Source organism: Crinia signifera, chromosome 1, assembly GCF_055691185.1.
Source record: "Crinia signifera chromosome 1, ASM5569118v1, whole genome shotgun sequence".
Classification (NCBI taxonomy): domain Eukaryota; kingdom Metazoa; phylum Chordata; class Amphibia; order Anura; family Myobatrachidae; genus Crinia; species Crinia signifera.
In genome coordinates this window covers 127,814,532-127,836,390 of record NC_139217.1, presented here as the reverse complement: position 1 = coordinate 127,836,390, position 21,859 = coordinate 127,814,532, and the positions used below count along the sequence as shown (strand labels likewise).

Sequence of the window (21,859 nt, the reverse complement as noted above, 5' to 3'; positions counted from 1 at the left end):
TATGTTGCTTGCTTTTGTTTTGCAAAACAGAGAGGGCACATCAATGTGGAATTACAGTGCGGGCATAGATAATAGTGCAGCTGGTCATAGTCAGGAACTTTACCATAAAGTACCATGTAGCAGATGTATGAAAATGCTTTTTTTCTATTGTTCTATATCGGGTCCCGCTTGTCCTCAATATCACAAACACTTGCTTTGGAGTTAGGATGAACCACATCACTTCTGGTTATCCCTCTACAAAAGGGAAATTCATTAGAGGTTGTTATTCTCTATTATATATACTATATACTATTATATATTCTTGTTAAATTTGATATCAGTTACCATTACCCTTTAAAGATCCTTCCAGATGAGCTCTTAAGACTAGTATTTTAATTAAGAAGATTTTTCTCACATTGGGCCAGATGTACTAAGCTTCAAAAGTGATAAAATGGAGAGTGATAAACCACCAGCCAATCAGCTCCTACCTGACATATCACAGACTGTGTTTGAAAAATATCAGGTAGGAGCTGATTGGCTGGTGGTTTATCATTCTCCATTTTATTACTTTTGAAGCTTAGTGCATCTGGCCCATTGAGAGACTTTCTCCCCGATGAAGTCTCAGAGGGCCAGATGTATCATGCTTCAAAAAGTGATAAAATGGAGAGTGATAAACAACCAGCCAATTACCTCCTAACTGCCATGTTACAGACTGGGTTTGTAAAAGTAGGAGCTCATTGGCTGGTTGTTTATCACTCTCCAGTTTATCACTTTTTGAAGCTTGATTTGGCCTTTTGAGACGAAACGCATCGGGTATTGCTTCACTACATTGTTATTCACACCTAATACGCTGTAAAATTCAACTGCATTGGAAATTGTCTGCCTTCAATGATTTTGTGTCAAAAAGGACTTTTTAATAAACTTCTGAAATGTGGAACAACATGTGTACAGGATTATATATATATATATATATATATATATATATATATATATATATATACACACACACACAAGTTTGCACCTATATATCCAAGAGTCAACTCAGTGGTGCTCACTCCAAAGAAACAATTTTCAATGAATATCAAAAAATAATCAAAAAATATTGAGGACATATTGATGAAGAATTTGCATAGGTTTTTATTTGTATAGAAACATGTTAACGTTTCGATCCTTTCTAGGATCTTTGTCAAAACCACAGATTAGGTTGTAGCTGATCCCTCCACAGTGCTTGGTGTGGAAGGATCAGCTACAACCTAATCTGTAGTTTTTACATAAATGCTAGATAGGATTGAAACGTTAACACGTTTCAATACAAAAAAAACCTTTGACAAATTCTTCATCAAAATGGTGAGTGCCCTCAATATTTTTTTATATATAAATATATATATATATATATATATACATAAACATATAGATAGTATAGGGTAAAAAGGTGGCACGCCTGCTATTGTATGCCGTGGTGTGGTGCATAGTCCAAAAAAGTAAATTAATAGCAGTACTTGCCTCCCTTTGTAGGAAAAAGAACCTCATGGTTTTGTAGAAAGAATAAATGTATTTCAAGATTACATCATGCTCATATGCCTGTTGGCCGACCCGGGTATATATATATATCATCCAAGAAGCGGCACTCGCACAGACTTTTTATCTTTCAAGACTGTGTCAGTGCTGCTTCTTTGGACGATATTGTGGAGTTGATTTAACTGCCTGTGATGGCACCCCAGCAAGTTACAGCCATTTAACCCTATACTACGTGACTGCTGGACTATATGGTTTTATATATATATATATATATATATATATATATATATATATATATATAGAAAAAGAAAGAATAGCGGTGCGCTGGTGTAGATTTCACCTTAATTTCATACACAATGGTAGAATAAAAATAATTTATTTTATACAATAATATAAAAACAGTAGATTCTCACATAAATGTTCATATTAAATAGATACCACTTCTAACAAATATGCTTTCCTGATAGACCCTACGCGTTTCGTCCCGGAGGGACTTCTTCAGGGGTAACAGGGTATCGATCTGAATTGTGTTCACTCTTAGTGAATTGTGTTCACTCTTGGTGGATGGATGGACCAATAGAAGTCTGCCCCTTTGAAGGGGTATTGGCTACCTGAATGTCCTCAGCTTGGGGAGGTGAGTAAAACAGGTCCTACTGATATCTTCAATAGATAGATATATGGAAGGACTTATGAGAGTCCACCCCTATTGGAGGGGTATTGGCGCTCTGAATATCCTCAGCTTGGGGGGGTGGGTAGAACGGGTCCGGCTGATATCCTCACCAGATATAAACTCCACAGATGGGTTAGGTGTGTCCAATCAGTCAGAATGCAAGTCCATCCATCCACCAAGAGTGAACACAATTCACTAAGAGTGAACACAATTCAGATCGATACCCTGTTACCCCTGAAGAAGTCCCTCCGGGACGAAATGCGTAGGGTCTATCAGGAAAGCATATTTGTTAGAAGTGGTATCTATTTGATATGAACATTTATGTGAGAATCTACTGTTTTTATATAATTGTATAAAATAAATTATTTTTATTCTACCATTGTGTATGAAATTAAGGTGAAACCTACACCAGCGCACCGCTATTCTTTTTTTTTCTATGCCTATCCTCTACCTCTATTAACAGCGAGGTAGTTAGAGGTGCAGCTAACCTCTTAGCGCAGAAAAGGTCACAACCCCCCATTTCTCGTGATATATATATATAGGTACAATGGAGGCGGCACTCATCAGGCTTTGCAGATAAAAGACAGGTTTTATTCCAACAGTTTCGGGGTTACCCCCCTTCGTCAGGGCAAACAGTACACAAATGCACAAGGGTTCAAAGCTGCATTAAATACCAGAAGCCACATTAAACCTGTTGAGCCCCCGCCCCCAGCAAATCAAGACAATATGAGACTCACCTGCTGGAGCATGGCTGACATGAGTCTGGAGGTAACAAGATCCCTCCAGCAATACAGCCTACATCCAACAGCCAGGTGGTTACTACATGCCGCTCACTCCCGGGTCTCTGCCGTTGTCACGAACACAGAGGACACGAGATGATGTCATCAGCTGCTCACTACAGACAAATGCCGTAGGAGCCTGCGTGACATCATACAGCCTCTGGGGTCGGAATTCCATATAAACAATATAGTTGGACAAATATATACATATATATATATTTATTAACAGTTTCTTATATAGCGCAGCATATTCTGTTGCACTTTACATATAATACAACTATACAACTATAATTGAAGATATTTAATAAAAATTATGTATACAATTTTCAATAAAATCAATAATACAATAGTATGGAATCCGTCTAGAGGGCTGGTCTCCAGTTTTGGAATCCAGCAAGTGCACACACTCTCCACAGAGCCACTGTTTTCCTCCAAAATTCATTGGATTTTTTTCATTGGACCATTTTATATTTTGTGATGCTCCTTTTGTGATGTTCTACACCTCTGTCAGCATCTGGTGTAATCTTCAAACTGACTGTTTTCTGCCCCTGATGAAGTGATGATATTGACGAAACGCATCAGGTCACCCACACCAACTTGATGATTGCTACTGACAATACACTAGACAAATTTCATACTATTGTATTATTGATTTTATTGAAAGTTATTTATAGTATACATAATTTTTTATTAAATATCTTCAATTATAGTTGTTTAGTCTTCAATTACTACATAGCGCCCTCTGACCCCCCTTTTTTCCTTATATATATATATATATATATATATATATATATATATGCGGATGCCGGCACTCCACTTCCCGATAAACCAGTAGCTGCACCTGGTGCCTTCCCTCAGCGGGGTTCCCAGACAGGGTCCGCAAATGTATAGTGGCAGGTTGGGCGGCACTCAGACGAATTTCAGCAAATGACTGGAGACCACACAGGTACAGTTCAATTCATCATTGGTGATTGCTATATATATATATATATATATATATATATATATATATATATATATATATATATATATATATATATATATATATATATATAGTCCAGCAATGATTGGCACTCGGGACAATGTGGGCAATGGACCGCGGTGCCTTCCAATAGGGTAGATATACCAGCGGACTCTCACCAATAACTTGTTACAGGAATAGATGAGAAAAAGAGGCGGCCCTCCAACGGATTTGAAATCAAGTGCTGGTGTATTAAGCAATTTTTACAGCATTATAGTAGGTGCAAACGACAACGTTTCAAGACCTGTGCGGTCTTTTCTTCAGGTCATGCATAATGTGCAAGGTGACAACAAACAGTTTTTTTACCTCTACTTGAGACATATATATAAGGTGCAAGCAACGTGAGCTATGCAGCGACGATGCTGGGACGCTCCGACTTCCGGGAGGCTGGACACTTAGGGCCTCTATGATGTCATTACACCTCCGGGCATCGCGCTGTGTGTACAAAAACAATGAATGGTGTTATCATGAATAAACAATGTGTGTAAAACAAACCTAGAATATGTGCAAAATGGTGAATATAAACAAGTACACATCTGTGAGAAGACATACGTTTAAAACGCTAACCAAATGGGATCATAATGTATATAACATAGCTACCATGGCTATATAGCTGAAAAAAGTAATAACATTCTTATTGTTACAAATAGCGAGAATAGCTATCAAACCAGACAGTCACATTATCGGACAGGTGTATCGGACCAGGGCTCCCTCATTTGCGGTTCACTCTGGCCGGCCACCGTCACGACCATGGCTGCCTGTTAACCGTCTATGTGGACGCAAGATAGATTATGGTTGGTGATTGCTTAGTGTGTACGCAAAGGAACAACATGGTACATCTAATAACACACTCGTTTAGAGATCAAGATCCCAGGACCATATGGTATCGATAATCGATACGCTATCAATAAAGAGCAAGTACAGTTGTCAATAAAAGTTTTTAGAAGGTCCAATTAAACGCATCCCGATTGTGTTTGCAATCATCAAAGGAAAATGTTCCAAGTGAATTTATCGTTGAGGCCGTGCGGCACCAGTGTGTTGAGGATGTGAATCCATTTGGATTCGCATTGTGATAGTTTTTTCTGGCGATCACCACCCCGAATGAGAGGGGGTACGTGGTCGATGACCTTACATCGCAGGCTGGCAAGTGAATGTCCTAGTGCTTTGAAATGTTTTGCGACTGGTTGTTCCACTCCTTTCGATTCTTTCCCTTCCAATAATGCACTTATTGATGAGCGATGTTGGGCCATTCTAGTGCGGAGATCGCGGATGGTTTGACCCACATATATGAGTCCACACGGGCAGATAATGATGTATATGATGTGTGTCATAGTGCAAGTTAAGGTCTGTTTCAACTTCTATTTTTGGCCGGAGTGAGGATTTTTAACATATGTTCCTGGCTCCATGTAACTGCAAGTGACACACGTCGGACATCTCACACAACCCCTGTTACGGGTGAGTAGGAAGGTCTCCTTGGGGATCGGGGTGAGGTTAGTTTTAACTAGCATGTCCCTGATGCTGCGGCCCCGTCGATAAGCTGGCATCAATGTCTTATTCTTCAGGCAAGGCAGGTCTTTGTCACTGGACACAATAGGCCACAGTTTTTTGGTAGTTTGAGATAAAGACACACAGGCTGGTGTGTACTTGGTGACAAAGGGGATTCGATGATCAAAAGTTTGTCGGGGTGCCTTTTGCAGCAGATCATGTCTAGGGATCTGCAAGACCTCTTCTTTAGATTTTAAAAGGTCTCTGGTGTCGAGTGTGGCTGCCAGGGCGGGTTTATCACTGGAGATACGGGCGGCCCGCAGCATCTGGGATCTAGGTAGACCACGGAGTAATGCTGGCGGGTGACAACTGGAACGGGCTAGGAACGTATTCCTATCTGTCGGTTTGCTATATACTGATGTGTGGATGCGATTGTCCACAATCTCAATTGCGACGTCCAGGTAATTGACGGGGCCGCAGCATCAGGGACATGCTAGTTAAAACTAACCTCACCCTGATCCCCAAGGAGACCTTCCTACTCACCCGTAACAGGGGTTGTGTGAGATGTCCGACGTGTGACACTTGCAGTTACATGGAGCCAGGAACATATGTTAAAAATCCTCACTCCGGCCAAAAATACAAGTTGAAACAGACCTTAACTTGCACTATGACACACATCATATACATCATTATCTGCCCGTGTGGACTCATATATGTGGGTCAAACCATCCGCGATCTCCGCACTAGAATGGCCCAACATCGCTCATCAATAAGTGCATTATTGGAAGGGAAAGAATCGAAAGGAGTGGAACAACCAGTCGCAAAACATTTCAAAGCACTAGGACATTCACTTGCCAGCCTGCGATGTAAGGTCCTCGACCACGTACCCCCTCTCATTCGGGGTGGTGATCGCCAGAAAAAACTATCACAATGCGAATCCAAATGGATTCACATCCACAACACACTGGCGCCGCACGGCCTCAACGATAAATTCACTTGGAACATTTTCCTTTGATGATTGCAAACACAATCGGGATGTGTTTAATTGGACCTTCTAAAAACTTTTATTGACAACTGTACTTGCTTTTTATTGATAGCGTATCGATTATCGATACCATATGGTCCTGGGATCTCGATCTCTAAACGAGTGTGTTATTAGATGTTACCATGTTGTTCCTTTGCGTACACACTAAGCAATCACCAACCATAATCTATCTTGCGTCCACATAGACGGTTAACAGGCAGCCACGGTCGTGACGATGGCCGGCCAGAGTGAACCGCAAATGAGGGAGCCCTGGTCCGATACACCTGTCCGATAATGTGACTGTCTGGTTTGATAGCTATTCTCGCTATTTGTAACAATAAGAATGTTATTACTTTTTTCAGCTATATAGCCATGGTAACTATGTTATATACATTATGATCCCATTTGGTTAGCGTTTTAAACGTATGTCTTCTCACAGATGTGTACTTGTTTATATGCACCGTTTTGCACATATTCTAGGTTTGTTTTACACACATTGTTTATTCATGATAACACCATTCATTGTTTTTGTACACACAGCGCGATGCCCGGAGGTGTAATGACATCATAGAGGCAACACCCACGGGGCGGCCCTAAGTGTCCAGCCTCCCAGAAGTCGGAGCGTCCCGGCATCATCGCTGCATAGCTCACCTTATATATATGTCTCAAGTAGAGGTAAGAAACTGTTTGTTGTCACCTTGCACATTATGCATGACCTGAAGAAAAGACCGCACAAGTCTTGAAACGTTGTTGTTTGCACCTACTATAATGCTGTAAAAATTGCTTAATACACCAGCACTTGATTTCAAATCCGTTGGAGTGCCGCCTCTTTTTCTCATCTATTCCTGTAACAAGTTATTGGTGAGAGTTCGCTGCTATATATATATATATATATATATATATATATATATATATATATATATATATATGGATATATATGGTGGTACTAGCGCTGGTAATCCCCTGTTCTTTGGATGTTAGAATACTTCACACCAATTGGTGTTAGACCTTATATACACTTCCCTCTTTCCTTTAGGGTGGCAGCACCTTCTCCTGTGGGTTCTCGTTCTCTTGAACCCTATGTGTAAAGAATCTGGAAAAAAGGGTGAGATGGGCGCCTATAGTGTGGTATTTTCTAAGTTAGTTTTGTCTCCCTTCACCACATGAAGACAGACCAACACCCCCAATTTTAAAGGTGTACCGTATAAGGTGGTTTTCCACCACTGTTCTATGAGCGTCCTTATCAAGAAAGTCCCAGTGACTGTTCAACAGCTTTCATGGAGTTCCAAAACCTCCCTTCTTAATCCACTCCTCAATGTAAATTGCAGCACATACCAAATCTCACAGACCCGGGGGTGGTGCCACAAGGTGACATTGTCCTCATTGGCTGGCTGTTGTAGACCATCAGCAAAGACGAAGATGAGTACGTCAACAATCTAAAATTAAACCAACCTTTACATGTTGAAGTGTAGAAATATATGCTTCCAATGTCTTTGAGGGCTGTGTGACGTCCAGGTAATGGATGGAGTGTTTACTCATCTCGTGTGTAAATTTAATGGGAGTGTTTTGTGAATTAATGGACGTTATTGTCAGTAGCAATTCTCCAACAGCCAGCCAATGAGGACAATGTCACCTTGTGGCACCACCCCCGGGTCCGTGAGATTTGGTATGTGCTGCAATTTACATTGAGGAGTGGATTAAGAAGGGAGGTTTTGGAACTCCATGAAAGCTGTTGAACAGTCACTGGGACTTTCTTGATAAGGACGCTCATAGAACAGTGGTGGAAAACCACCTTATACGGTACACCTTTAAAATTGGGGGTGTTGGTCTGTCTTCATGTGGTGAAGGGAGACAAAACTAACTTAGAAAATACTACACTATAGGCGCCCATCTCACCCTTTTTTCCAGATATATATATACTGTATATATATATACACAGCACATTTAAAATATAGTTAATATTCCTGACTGCTTTTCTTTTACCCATGTAAGAAATGAAAGATTGTGCTCAATCATCTCATTGTTATCTTCTGTTCGCATTACAGCATAAGAATTTATATCTGTACACTGCAGGGAATGATGACCATGTGCCAGTAAGTATCCACACTCCCCTGTTAACCTTTTGTCCAAACTAATCTACCAGTGTCCAGTTCCAGCATTATGTATCACAGTTACTGGCCTTAGTTTTAGCCTTTACATTATACTGCTTTCTGCTGTACACTTTTTCATTGGTCAAGGTAAAATAAATAATATCCAAATCTCTTCTTTGGTTTGATGGTTTCCATTTTCATAGGCCATGTTGTTTTCATTTCTATTCCCCTGAATTGCACATTTAAATCTGCACTTTACAAGTCCAGCCCTCATTAAACCCCGAACAGTGCTTTTTACCCAATCATCCAGCTGTAACACAGGTGTGTTAATTGAGTATCAAATATGTTATTTCTATCTATATCTTGAAAATACTGTATGCACTATTCGGATGCCATGTGTACCAAGGGCTAAATGTAATAACCTCAAAGTTCCAGAGGTGAATACATTTGCATGAGCTTGCCCATGTTTGTAAAGCAGCATTATTTAGAAGGCAAAACCAACCTGCTGTTGCCTAGGATTGCAATCTCTGCAATGGCCCCCTTCATATTTATTTACAGTTTCTTATATAGCACAGAAGATTGAGCCCACAGTTTACATGGCAATATAGATAACATATATATATATATATATATATATATATATATATATATATATAGAACAGACCCTTGTGTCATGCCACAGAAATTAGGATAACTGTGTGGGGGCCGCCTAGCTTACAAGAACCCCTGTTGGATAGGGGTTGGGGGGAAATATGGAGTACAGTCGTAAGTTGCCGCCCCTTGTGTCGATCTTCACAATTAGATCGATCAAGCCTTAAGTTAATTCAGCAAATAGAAGAAAGTCCATATAATTTTAAATATTTATTAAAAAATAAAATTATTCCACACGGTGGTAGCAGTTATTCCAGATCTTTACAATTTACATTGAGATATTTCAGATACTTGGAAATAGTATCCTATGAGGGGTATTCTCATCTACTATTTCCATGTATCTGAAATATCTCAATGAAAATTGTAAAGATCTGGAATAACTGGTACCACTGTGTGGAATAAGAGACTCTTATATAAATATTTAAAATTATATGGACTTTCTTCTATTTGCTAGAGTGAATTAACTTAAGGTTTGATCGATCTAATTGTAAAGATCGACACAAGGGGCTCCAACTTACAATTGTACTATATATATATATATATATAGCAGATAGATGAAAACAGCGGCACTCAGAGTCTTGAAACGATGCAAACAACGTGAAAACTTTTACTGATCTACAGTTTCGGGGTAATCACCCCTTCATCAGGACAAATACACAGTGAAAATACAAGCAATAAATACACTTCAAACCACTCACCCACGCCCCCCGGCGTTCCCGCGTCTCCGTGGTCCTGCCCCGAACTTCCGGCGGTGTCCAGGAGCGTCATGCTGCGGGGCGGACGTGCGTCAGCTGTTGATCGCCGTTGTCCGGGCAACCAGAGGACTCTCACCCCTCTGGCGTCTCCGGCTTCCGCTCTCCACGCTCGCCCGCCTCTCCGTGACGCTGGTGATTGCCCTGGTAACCGGCCACCTCTCACTTAGCCGATCAACCCGGCCCCCATCCTGCGTCACCGCTCCCTCAGCATTTGATACGCTGGTTGCCCGTACATTTCAGGGATGGTTGTCACGGTGATCTGGGAACTGCCTGAAATGTAAACACAGACAGTAATATGATCATGTGCAATATTATGCATAAAAACCTGTGAAAATACATGTCGGGTGTTACCATCCTATCAAACCTTGAAATATGCTAGTGTTACATATCAGTGTGTCCAAATGTCTGGACAATTTCTCCACACTCCATGGCGCCCTATTAACAAACAAGAGGCACCTCTATTAATGCATCCTTGTGTGGCCAGACCCCGTGGTCTGGTCAGTATCGTGCTCTCCCCTTAATAAGTGCGACATTGTCAAACAGATGTACCATCATAACCTAAGAAAATATATAATAAAGTGCTAAGTGCTGAGAAAAAATCTCTAAAGTGCTTAAGTGTTAAAAAAAGGGGGACATGGTATCACTGGATCCCCAGTGTCCATGGCCCTATGGAAACTTAACTCTAATATTAAAAAGCTGAGCTGTGGTGTTTCTCATCAGCACGCAATATGAGCACATGACTCCTACTAAAAAACCTTTCACTACTGTCTTTATAAGTACCTGGGTGGGGTGAACCCTCTTGTCCATCCCCACATAATGTTTCTGTATGCAGTGGGTACATCAACACATTTCAATAAGTTCTGGCTAGCCAACTGGCCTGTTATTAGATACATGAATCAGCCAGTGCAGCCAGAATTCACAAAAAGTTAATTAGCCCGAGGGACTCGTTGAGTCCCTTGGGTTTTAATGTTTCCAACCTAAAAATCCAGCGGGATTCCAATTGTAACAGGGCTTTACCCCTGTTACCTCCACGGGGGCTATCCGGCACTTGATCAATTATTTTATACCTGAGTGTGGCCATGCTGTGTTTCATGGCCACAAAGTGCCGGGCCACTGGTTGTTCGCTGGACCCTGTGTTCAGGGTCATGCGAATGGCTTGGCGGTGCTGCGCCATGCGGACCTTAAATTGGCATTCAGTCTTACCAATATAATAAAGTCCGCATGGACACATCACCGCATATACCACGAATTTAGACGTGCACGTAAGGGGCCACCTGATTTTGAATCTTTTCCCTGAATGGGGATGGAGAATATCTTCTCCTGGGGCCATGTAGCTGCACGTCCGGCAGCCTAGACATCTGAAACAGCCGTTGCGTCTGCTGAGGAAGCCAGCCCTGGGGGCTGTTTTACTGAATTGTGAGATATCAGTTTTGACAACATAATCCTTAATGTTCCTACTTCTTGTATGACAAGGCATTAGCCGGGTGTTCTTTAGGAATTTTAACTCAGGGTCTGTTGTCAAAATTGGCCACAACTCTTTGGCCTTTTTAACTACCTTGGGGCTGTTAGTATTGAACTGATTAACCCATGGGTATACCGATGTTTTTGTTTTTTTCTCCCGATGGGCAATGAGATCTGCCCTATTTTGTTTGCGGGCCTTTAGTTGGGCTTCTTCCAGTTCCTTAGCAGGGTACCCCCATTCTCTGAATTTATTGAACATTTTAGATAGTTGGAGTTCCAACTCATCTGGGTCGCTGGTGACACGGCAGACCCTGATGAATTGGGAATACGGCAGTCCGCGGACTGCTGAGCGGGGGTGATGGCTGTCGAACCGCAATAAAGTATTGCGGTCCGTTGGCTTGAAATATAGGGAGGTGCTGAAAGTACCCCCCTCAATTTTCAGCAGAATGTCTAAGAAGCAAATTTCTTTTTTATTGCTGGTGAGCGTGAGTTTTATGGGACTGGAAGAGCCATTTTGTTGATCCACAATCTCCTGTAGTGTCTTTTCCTCTCCGGTCCATAGCACGATTAAATCGTCTATGTACCGGAAGTACATGAATACCTTATTCGTGATTTCGGGTTTCTCAAAAAAGATAACCCGATCAGTCTCCCACATATATGAATTAGCAAACGACGGGGCCACTGGGGACCCCATCGCACAGCCTGTCTTTTGGCGATAAAATCGACCATCATATAAGAAAAAATTGTGGGACAGGGTAAACTCTAACAGACAAATAAAGACATCAATATCAGGACCACAGTAATGCACGTTTCCTGTGACCAGTCTCCGCACCGCTGCCAACCCCTCCACATGTGGGATGCAGGTGTAGAGACTGGTCACATCCAACGTGGCCAACACTAAGTCCTCAGGAATCTGTGTAACGTCCATGAGTCTCTGTAGCAGCATACCAGAATCCCTCAGATGAGTAAAGGTATTCTGGACGCATGGTTGTAAGTATGCATCCAGAAAGATAGCCACTGGCTCGCACAGTGACCCCCTCGCCGAGATGATAGGACGGCCTGGGGGGCACCGTGCGTCCTTGTGAATCTTTGGTATGCTGTAAAAGATAGGCACTTTAGGGAATTCAACATATAATTTGTCCCGTATGACTTTGGACATCGTACCTTCAATGACCGCTTCATCCAGAATTTGTTTCAGTTCAGTTTGGTAACGGATAGTCGGGTCATGTGTTAGTTCCTCATAGGTACTAGAGTCCCCCAGGAGCCGCAGACATTCCCTGGAGTACTCTGGGGTGCCCTGGATCACAATTGATCCCCCCTTGTCCGCCCCTCTGATGATAATGTCCTGGCGCTTGCTCAGTGACTTCAGGGCGGCCATTTGATCACGGGTTAAGTTGGAATTCCCAATGGTGTGGTCCAGACTGGGGCCCTCCTGCTCCAAAAGCCGGGAGAACGTCTTAATTGACGGGTTGTGGGACTGGGGGTCGAATCTGGATCTTGGTCCCAATTTTTGAACACGTTCGGGAAGGTTGGATTCTTGGCTAGGGACTGGGTTTTTGTGAAAATGTTCTTTAATCTTGAGTGAACGATGCAGCTTGTACGTGTCCAGCCTCCATTGAAAAGGGTTACCCCGGCATGTGGGGATAAAGGAGAGGCCCTTGCTTAAGACCTGCTCCTCAGCCTCTGTCAATGGCACTGTAGATAGGTTGAAGATCAGGCTTTGGGTGCTCGCGGGGGCCTGCCGCCCTTTCTGCCGCTTTGTCTGACCCCCCTGCGGGTCTGCCTCTTCCTCGGCCCCGGGTGACAGTGGTTACCCGGGTATCGATCCCTAAAGGGAGTGAACCTGGGATGGTTGTTCCAGAAGCCTGATCCTCTGCTTCACTTGCTGACGTACTGGACTTCTGGTAACCAGACTGCTGTCTCCGAAATCTCGGGCCTGGAGTCTTCTTTTGGTTAAACTGGGTGTTATTAAGCCAGTTGTAGACTCGGTGGGTAGCATAGTCTTGCTGTACTTTGTGAAACTTTTCCCGTTTATAACGTAATAATTCGATGCGGTATTGTGCCACTTGTTTTTCCAATTTAGGCATCCAATTAGGCTGCTCAGTTGTATCCATGTATATATATATTCTTGTTAATTTATGGAATATTTAGAAAATTTTAATAACTATTAATTTAGCATAACATTTTCCTAAATAATTCTTAGTTTACTGTTAGTGTTACTGTAAACTATAATATTATCATTGTAATAGTAAAACACATTAGGCATAGTAATGTACCTGTGTTGAGAGATGAAACTTAAGATGCAATTCTACTGGAGGGACAGCAGGCTGTGCTGTCATATTTGTGTTTCTGTGTTTTACAGTCTGTGATGTATGTATATACTTGTTTGTTGTTTCCTGTGTCTGGAGGTGACATAAAGGAGAGAGAGATGCAGCATGCAGTGACGGTTATTCATGTACAGCTACCCTGTTTTCATTCCTAGTTCATGTTATGACCAGTTCCAGTTTATATAAAACAAATCATACCACAAAGACCTTTCCGGTGTGTGCCTACTGATTGAAGCTTAATCCAAGAGGTGATCCTGACTGCGTGGGTAAAACTCAAATGCCAACAGGTTATGGGCCCAGACATAGACAAGAGGACCCCAGTTACCAGGAGTAAAGATTACAAGGATTAAGGCACAAGAAACATCTCTGAGAGATCTGCAAAGCAACTGTGAGTAAACCCAGTATTACAGTATAACTCAAGGGGAATAGCAGATAAACAGAAAGAGATGGCAAGCAGCACTGATCTTAGACTTGCAGTAACCAAGCTGTCTAATGATAACTACAAACTGTGGAAATTTAAAGTTGAAATGCTGCTGACTAAAGACGATTTGTGGGAAGTTATAACTACAGACAGACCAAATGAACATTACCAGAGATGGGACAAGAAGAACAGACAAGCACGTGCAACTATAGGCTTATTAGTTGAGGATGATCAATTAGTCCATTTAAATGGAGAAAACACTGCAAAGGGCATGTGGGATACATTGTAGAAGCTACATGAAATAAGCAGTTTAAACAGAAAATTATTCCTGCTAAGAAAACTGTACCAGATGAGACTTAGCAAAGGGCAGACTATGCAAGAGCATATAAGTAAATTGCTGGAAATGGTAGCAAAGCTCAGATCTATAGGAGAAGAGCTGAAATGCAGCCACATAGTAGCCATACTCCTGTGCAGTCTACCAGACACATACAGTGCACTGATAAATGCCTTGGAAACAAGACCTGAAACAAAACTCACACTAGACTTTGTGAAAAACAGGCTTATACTGTAGATGAATATCAGCGCAGGAAAGAAATCACACAGGATTGTATAGACAGTGACACAGAAAAACCTCTCAAAGTTACAGACATCAAGGTACATAACAAAGAAACAAGAGCATGTTATAGATGCAAGAAAATAGGACATTTAAAAAGAGACTGCTCTACATGGAAAGGAGAACAGCAGACACTACTTCTAAAAGGGTCCAAGCAGAAAGTGAAAGCTGCACTCATAGACATACAGTATGCACAAATAAGTGGAATGGAACTTTTAAAGTGACAGTAACACATACGATCTTTAGTTGGTACATAGAGTCAGGAGCGACAATTCACATGACAAGCGACAGATTTCTTCACCGAGATTGACACAAGTCATGGAGAAGCAATCTATCTTGCAGATGGTACCAATATCACTGAAGAAGGTAAAGGGCATGGTATGCTCATATGCTCAAGTGCTAATGGAAGTGATAAAATAATACCAATTAAATATGTATTATATGTTCCCAGATTGGAAGACGGATTAATATCTGTAAAGTGCTTAACGGTAATTCCAAGACAAGATGTGTCTTGTCCAGAATGGAACAGAAACAGTAGCCACAGCCAAAGCAGAGAAACACCTGTATCGCCTAGACACGGCAGTACAATAGGTGAGATTAGGCACACACGAACACACTTACTGTATTCACATGTGGCACAGATGACTAGGACACAGGCATCCAAACAGCATTAAGGAACTACAAAAGAGAGGCCTAACAAAGGATCTCACAGTATCATACTGTTCAACAACCATGAGGTGTGAATGCTGTATAAAAGCCAAAGCCACAAGAATGACAGTTCCAAAGCAAAGTGAGAACAGAGCCCAGAGACCTCTAGATCTCATACACAGTGACGTGTGTGGCCCAATGCAAGTACATACACCAAGTGGTAACAGATATATAGGGACTTTCACTGATGACTACTCCAGATACACAGTTACTTATCTGATCAAAAGCAAAGATGAAGTACTGGACAAGTTAAATGATTACATAACAATGGCTACAAATAAATTCCAAAGAAATCCACTAGTGTTTCGTAGCGACAATGGAGGTGAATTCACAAGTCACAGAATAGAACACTTCCTAAGACGGCTCGGTATATAGCACCACAAGACCATACCCTATTCACCGGAACACAATGGGGTAGCTAAAAGAAAGAATAGGACTCTGACAGAAATGATCAGATGCATGTTAACAGACTGGACTACCTGACAAATACTGGGGTGCAGCTGTAATGACAGCCACTTACTTACAAAACAGATTATTCTCAAGAACAATGGAGAAAACACGATATGAGTTGTGGCATGGCAAGAAACCGAATATGAAACACATAAGTGTCTTTGGATGTAAAGCATTTATCTACATTCCAGCAGAAAAACGCAGTAGAAGGAATCCTCATTGGATACAGTGAATATTCCAAAGGATACAGAATTCTGAACCCAAAGACAGATAAGATAATCATAAGCAATAGCGTAACCTTTGTGGGGGAACTAAGAAATGAAGTAATGATTCCAGCAGATATGGAAGAGTGCGCAACAGGTGAAGTAAGGTGCTTGAGCAGAGAGAACAAAGGCAAAGAACCAGTGCGTCTCTCATATAAAGCTAGCACCATTAGTATAAGTGAACCCACATCCTGGGAAGAAGTATCTAACTTACCAGAAAGGGAAGCTGAAAAATGGATAGAAGCAGCAAAAGAAGGAATGAAATCCATGCACGACAATCAGACATGGACACTAACAGAACTGCCAGCAGGAAGAAAAAGCATAGGCAGCAAATGGACATTCAAAGTCAAATACAACACAGATGGAAAAGTGGAGCAATACAAGGCCAGACTAGTAGCCAAAGGATACTCACAAAAATATGGAGAGGACTATGATGCAACATTTTCTCCAGTAGTAAAGCACACAATCTTCAGGACATTGCTTACAGTAGCAGCCGCAAAGGATATGCAAGTAAGACACTTCGATGTAAAGACAGCGTTCTTACATGGCGAGCTAAAAGAGGATATTTACATGGAACAGCCACCAGGTTTCAAAGACCCTGAAAGACCAGACCTAGTGTGCAAGCTCCAGAAAAGTATATATGCTCTGAAGCAGGCATCAAGAGCCTGGAACACAAAATTATATGAAATCCTCATACAGAAAGACTTTGTGAGAAGCAAAGCAGATCCCTGCCTACAGTATATGTCAAGAAAATAGCTGACAGGTGGATATACCTGTTAATCTATGTGGACAATCTTCTAGTATGTTTCGAGCAAGAAGGGGATAAAGTGGAATTACTGCAGATCCTGAATACGGAATTTGAAACAAAAGAGAAGACAGCCGCGATTTTACCTTAAACCAGAAACAGTTGAGCAAAAAGAGAAATCCGCACATGGTCCAATGTTATATTGTGATAGTCAGATATTCCCTATAAAAAGTATGTTGCCATCAATTTAGGTTCAGTATATATAGGGGGGTGCTACTTAGGAATTTATATAGTCATATGGCAAGAAGAAGAGGAAAGAATTCCTACAAGGGGCACTCCTAGCTGACTAATTGGCTTATTCAGCACTCTTTAATTGTTTAGTGTCGCAAGACAAAATATTAAAATGTAACTTTTATTAATTATCAGTTTAAAAAGCTGCGAAATATGTTAAAATGATTGTGAAAAGTGCAAATAAAGTGACAATGAATTAAAATAGAGCTGACCGTTGTGTATGTGTGTATTATTATAGTTCAATGACTATCATACATCTGTGTAATGATGTTTGCAGTGGAAATTTGCAAAAGGTTTGTTGATATATGTCCTATTGACTCAAGGACACCACACTCATATAATATGGCACTGGCTGTCTAGGAGGAATCTCAGGATCTTGTAAATGAGTTATAAAGTTGCAGTTATTTGTCACAGATTTTTGCAAAAATGTTGCTTTCAATAGCTGCAAGTGTGCCCAAAGCCTGTTAAGGAAATATATGTTATCGCGTAACAGGTTGAGTTAATGTGTTTTTCTTTTTATAGAAATTGCTTCATTCCATAACAATATCGTTTCTCAGTTCAGGAATTTTAATTAGTATATGTCATTAATCCCCTGTGGGATTCTGTATCAGCAGAAACGATATAGAAACGATATGCAGTCTCTGATGTTGATGACAATGTAACCATATCAATTGCACAGCTTATATGGAGCTCCTAGCAGAGCATTGTTATTATCCTACATAATAATGGATTTATTATTGATTCTGCTGGTAATCAATAGTATCGGCATAGACTGCACCCCCCAGTCGGAATTAAAATTAAGCAACAGATTAGTGGACATATAAATAGTGTCTCAAAGCATGTCGAGACATTAGACCAGGTATGTCCAACATTGGCCCTCTAGATGTTGTGAAACTACACATCCCAGCATGCTTTGCAATAGTTTTAGCATTCTCTAATAGCAAAACTGTGGCAAAGAATGCTGGGATGTGTAGTTTCAGTTCATCTGGAGGACCAATGTTGGACATGCCTGCAATAACGCCGGGTTTGTACAGTCACGGTGTGTGTATTACAGGTATGTTATGTACAAATGTCCGTCATCCGGCGGCTGTTAGTACACAGTATGATGCGGTACAGGCTTAAATTTTCTTTAGCATTGCCTACATCTCTCCACAGCATTATATATGACCTGATTCAGCTTTGTTGGCAGAGCAAAACAGCATGCAAATGGTAAAAACATACCTCCCAACATGAACCTCTCCAGGAGGGACACAATTCTCTGCTCCTGGACTTTCCCAATGTATGATTACCATCACCTGTTTTGAGCAGGTTCATTGCTAATGATTTATCTGTAATAAGAACATGACTTAGGAAGATCAAAATGAAAATGTCAGACCAGCGTTGCTACTGTCAATATAGGAAAGATAACTGAATAAATATTAAAGTTCTATTTCTTTTTTCAGGATGAATGTGAGGAAACATTCCTTGATTGCTATGTAAAGGAACTTAAAGTGGTCGTGGAGGAGATGAAAATGTTTAAAGATGACAAAGAAAATATTATAGAAAATATAATGCAAAAAATGCATGATATAGAGATGAACGCTTATCTGGTGAGTGGTTTGTGTCTTCTTGTGTACATTTTCAAATGGTTTACAATATATGATATACTGTACTATTCAATAGAAATGCTTAATGGTTATAGGTCCATTGAAGCATATATTTTGGGGGGATATGGTCATTGGGTCACCAGCAAGTTGTTAGACAGTCATTAGGTCGACACCATTTGTTGCCCAGGTCGACATGCAGGAAGGGCGACATGAGTCTAGGTCGACATATGTTAGGTCCACAGGGTCATTCGGTCAACAGGGTCATTAAATGGACATGAGTTAGGTCCACTGTCAAAAGGTCGATATGGGTAATTCACTGTTTTTGAGTCGACGTGCCGACAGGTGGTATTTCAGGCCCTGCTATCCACTAGGGCATGTTGGGAGAATAAAATAGTGTGCCGAGCATAGTGAGACACCGTGCCCAAAGCATGGCAACCACAGCTGTGCACTTTTACCTGCTCCCATGTCGACTTCCGGGTCAACAAACAGCGGAAAACCCCATGTCGACCTAATGACCCTGTCGACCAAACCCACGTTGACCTAGACTCATGTCGACCTTCCTGCATGTCGACCTAGACACATGTCGACCCAAATGCATGTTGACCTAATGGTGTCGACCTAATGACTGTCTAACAACTTGCTGGTGACCAACTGATTCACACCCATTTTTGGTGTTAAAGTTCCCAATATACAGAGAGTTAAACCATATAGGAGAATAGGCTATGTAATTATGCATTTCCATAATAATCAATGCTATTTTGTACTCATTTGTACCAGATCAACTTCAATTTCTACAGTATGTCATTCTTCAATATTGTCTTCAACAACTACAACTTCTAATTCCACATGTGTTTTACTGTCCTCTCCTAGACTGGCAGCTGTAATAAGTGTGAACAATATGAAGAAAAACCTATTGATGAGTTTAAGAACAGCTTTACGACACTAACTCAGAAAATGCAATCAGATCCAGATGGCAAAAAATGATGATAACACCTCAGTAAAATGAGAGGCACCAAGAAAGTTCAAAGGGATTCCATACAGGAGTGGCTCCTCGCTACAAGACTCAGGGCAGGATGTTGTAACATCTGCTGCCCATTATTGCCCCTCTTCGCCGGCCACCACATTTTTATTAACGGCATATGCTGTAACATATGCGGTTATTAACACAAGGGACAGCTCTTGCGATAAGAGATGTCCCTCGCGATGCGGTGCAGGCACTGGACTCAGTAGCGCACACAGGGGGGGTTTCCGAGTACCCAGAAACCCCCCCAGGAGTTGAATGACCCTAAGCTGAAAGCTGAGGGTCCCCTCTTTCCATTGGTACAAGAATTTTAAAAATCGTCCCTTGGGAGCCGGAGATATCTGACTTCAAAGCAGTGGTCCCCATCCAAGCCTGTTAATTGCTCTTCCCAGTCAGATATTTCAGGTTCTGTCTGACTGAGAGTTTTTCCAAAAGCTGGGACTCTCCCCCTTTAATGGACACTAGTAGCTTGTCTCTACTGTTCCCAGAACCAAAGATATCAGCCTTCCAGCAGCTGGTTACTGCTCCAGCTCCACACACCTGGTATGTAGTTTTATATCCTCGTTGGCAGATTGCTCTGCCTCCTAAAATCTGATCCCCTAGTCCCCAATACCATTTGGTAGGTGGGATTCTCTAGTTTTTAATTCCATTAAAATCTAAGAAATCTATTTCTGGGAACTGGAGATATCTGCAGTCAAGCAAGCTGTCCTCCCACCAGAAAATTATGAATAATTAGCCCACTCCACTATACACCCCTCTTCTGCATATTAAACATCCTCTACCACCCTGGAAGTTATGTATCAGGGCCCCTTCATTCAGCCCAATGTCCCCTTCTCCCACCTTATCTCCCACCATCTGTGCAGTAAAGGGGTAATTAGTGGAAATTACTGATCCAGGCCCTACATGCTGAGCGGTTGATATAATACCCCCTACCACCCGCGAGACATCAAAGCTTCCGCTCATAGCACACCCTACCCCTACCGCTGGAGGATCGGTAGGGGCCCCAATACATTGTTATGCCCAGGGGTCTACACTGCTGTTGACGCCCCTGTATGTATGTGAGATATATATATATATATATATATTATTATTTTTTTTTATTATTATTATTTATATACATTTGGTCTATCTATAATACTTTAACTGACCCGGCATATACTGGGTCACCTAAGTGTCCATCTCCGTGCTTTGCTCCACCCTCTGGAAACCCCCTTCTGAAAATCCTGCGTTTGCCCCTGACTGGACTTCTGGGTCTGTGACCCGGGAGTCCATCTGTGCATGCGCCGAGTGATGGCGCCGGCCGCAGGGCATGCTGGGAGGGATCCGTGATGACTTCCTCAAACAGCGCTGTGGTAAGAAGCCCATAGGCCCAAAAGCTGGCGATTCCCTCTGCAGTGCTGCCACTGCGGAGGGGCCAGAGAGCATACAGAAATGCGGTAAAACCCCCGATAACGTGGTTTTTACCGCATTTCTGCTTCAGAGAATCTCCCCCTCTGTGACTTTGAAAAAGGGGTGGAAGGAAGGAGCGCGCACATCTATATCTATGGCTGCGTCTACACATTGCGTTTTAGCAGGATGCAGTAGAACAGGAGCTGTTTAGCAGGATGCTTACTGAAGAGGATATATACACAATATATACTTAACTATACACTTTAATTTAATATATTTAGAGGTATAATAAGAGAGCGCCACACATTGGAACTACCAATTACACTTTTTTAATAATAAAAAATAATAAATAATAATTTTATAAAACACACAATCAATAAAGATAAAAAACACAATATTAAAATACACAATAGTATGTGATTCTCCCTAGTATAATCTCTTCGAGATTTGTGCAATAATGTCCAGCTCCAATTAGTAATTTTTGTGTAAATTACACTGGCACTTTGGAAAAAAACAAAAATAAAATAATAATATTTTGTTATCAACACTGATAATGACAGTCACAGTTCAGTGTCCAGAGAAAGAACCTGAATGATAAGAGAAAGTATCACA

The 21,859-nt window shown here is 41.4% G+C and overlaps 1 protein-coding gene across 1 annotated transcript in view; it reads left to right on the top strand.

The window, feature by feature from the left end:
* Positions 1–21,501, top strand: part of LOC146026483 (interleukin-15-like) — an 85,024-nt gene extending 63,523 nt beyond the window's left edge. The window contains exons 5-7 of the mRNA XM_083157194.1: positions 8,522–8,569; positions 18,694–18,840; positions 19,708–21,501. Coding sequence (XP_083013320.1) covers positions 8,522–8,569; positions 18,694–18,840; positions 19,708–19,821 — 309 coding nt within the window. The 3' untranslated portion in view covers positions 19,822–21,501. The remainder of the gene's footprint in view (positions 1–8,521; positions 8,570–18,693; positions 18,841–19,707) is intronic.
* Positions 21,502–21,859: the final 358 nt, after the last annotated feature.